This window comes from Elephas maximus, chromosome 3 (genome assembly GCF_024166365.1).
Source record: "Elephas maximus indicus isolate mEleMax1 chromosome 3, mEleMax1 primary haplotype, whole genome shotgun sequence".
NCBI classification, from domain to species: Eukaryota; Metazoa; Chordata; class Mammalia; order Proboscidea; family Elephantidae; genus Elephas; species Elephas maximus.
In genome coordinates this window covers 16,938,573-16,939,873 of record NC_064821.1, presented here as the reverse complement: position 1 = coordinate 16,939,873, position 1,301 = coordinate 16,938,573, and the positions used below count along the sequence as shown (strand labels likewise).

Below are 1,301 nucleotides of genomic sequence, written 5' to 3'. Positions count from 1 at the left end.
TTCGGAGTTCAGAAAACTCTTAAGAAAAAAATATGTACTGCTGATATTATATTCATCTTAGTTGGCAAATGTGTAAAAAGAGTAGGTACTTAAACATAACTGGAAAAGATGTGGTAGAGCAGGTGAAAGGAGGACAGAAAGAAATGAGAGTGTAGGAGGAAAGAGAACAGAGAAGGAGAGAGAAAAGGATAGAGCAGAAAGAAGAGGAGCAGGAGAGAGAAACAAAGAGAGAACCACAGTAATGATTTATAATATTAATTTCATGTGACATTATAGATTACAGTGTTTCTGTAAAATAAGGGACCTTTGTACATCTGTTGTATATCTCATCTCTATTCTTTCTGCCAGAATCATCAACAAACATGGAATCAGAAAACCAAACAGGCTTAGCAGAATTCCTCCTCCTGGGCTTTTCAGAGAATCCAGAACTTCAGCCCCTTCTTTTTGGAATGTTCCTGACCTTATACCTGATCACTGTGGCTGGGAACCTACTCATCATCCTGGCCATCAGCTCGGACTCCCACCTTCACACCCCCATGTACTTCTTCCTCTCCAATCTGTCCTTCACTGACATCTGTTTCAGCACCACCATGATTCCCAAGATGCTGGTGAACATTCAGACACAGAGCAAATCCATCAGTTACACAGGCTGCCTCACCCAGATCTGCTTTGTCCTGGTTTTTGCTTGTTTGGATAATTGTCTCCTTGCAGTAATGGCCTATGACCGTTATGTGGCCATTTGTCACCCTCTGAGGTATACAATCATCGTGAACCCCCACCTCTGTGGCCTGCTGATTCTATTCTCCTTGCTCATTAGCATCATGAATGCCTTGCTCCACAGTCTGATGGTGCTGCATCTGTCCTTCTGCATAGACCTGGAAATCCCCCAGTTTTTCTGTGAACTTCCTCAGGTCCTCAAGCTTGCCTGTTCTGATACCCTCTTTAATAACATCCTGCTATATTTTATGACTAGTATCTTGGGTGGTGGACTCTTCCTTGGGATTATCTTCTCCTACATACAAATTGTCTCTTCCCTCCTGAAAATGCCATCAACAGGTGGAATGTACAAAGCTTTTTCTACCTGTGGATCTCACCTCTCAGTTGTTTCCTTGTTCTACGGGACAGGTTTTGGGGCGTATCTTAGCTCTGCGGCTACTCTACCCTCTAGGAAGAGTGCAATTGCATCAGTGATGTACACGGTGGTCACTCCCATGCTGAACCCCTTCATCTACAGTCTAAGGAACAAGGACATAATGGGCGCTTTGAGGAAACTCATCTCTAGAATATCTTCTTTTCATTAA

The 1,301-nt window shown here is 43.1% G+C and overlaps 1 protein-coding gene across 1 annotated transcript; it reads left to right on the top strand.

Annotated features, from left to right (window-relative positions):
• Positions 1–362: 362 nt before the first annotated feature.
• Positions 363–1,301, top strand: LOC126074046 (olfactory receptor 7G3-like). Its single transcript, XM_049881390.1, has one exon. It carries the CDS (start codon positions 363–365, stop codon positions 1,299–1,301), a length of 939 nt encoding a protein of 312 aa, XP_049737347.1.

Excerpts from the sequence above, each read along its gene's own strand:
- LOC126074046 (XM_049881390.1), top strand. The coding sequence starts at position 363 with ATGGAATCAGAAAACCAAACAGGCTTAGCAGAATTCCTCCTCCTGGGC.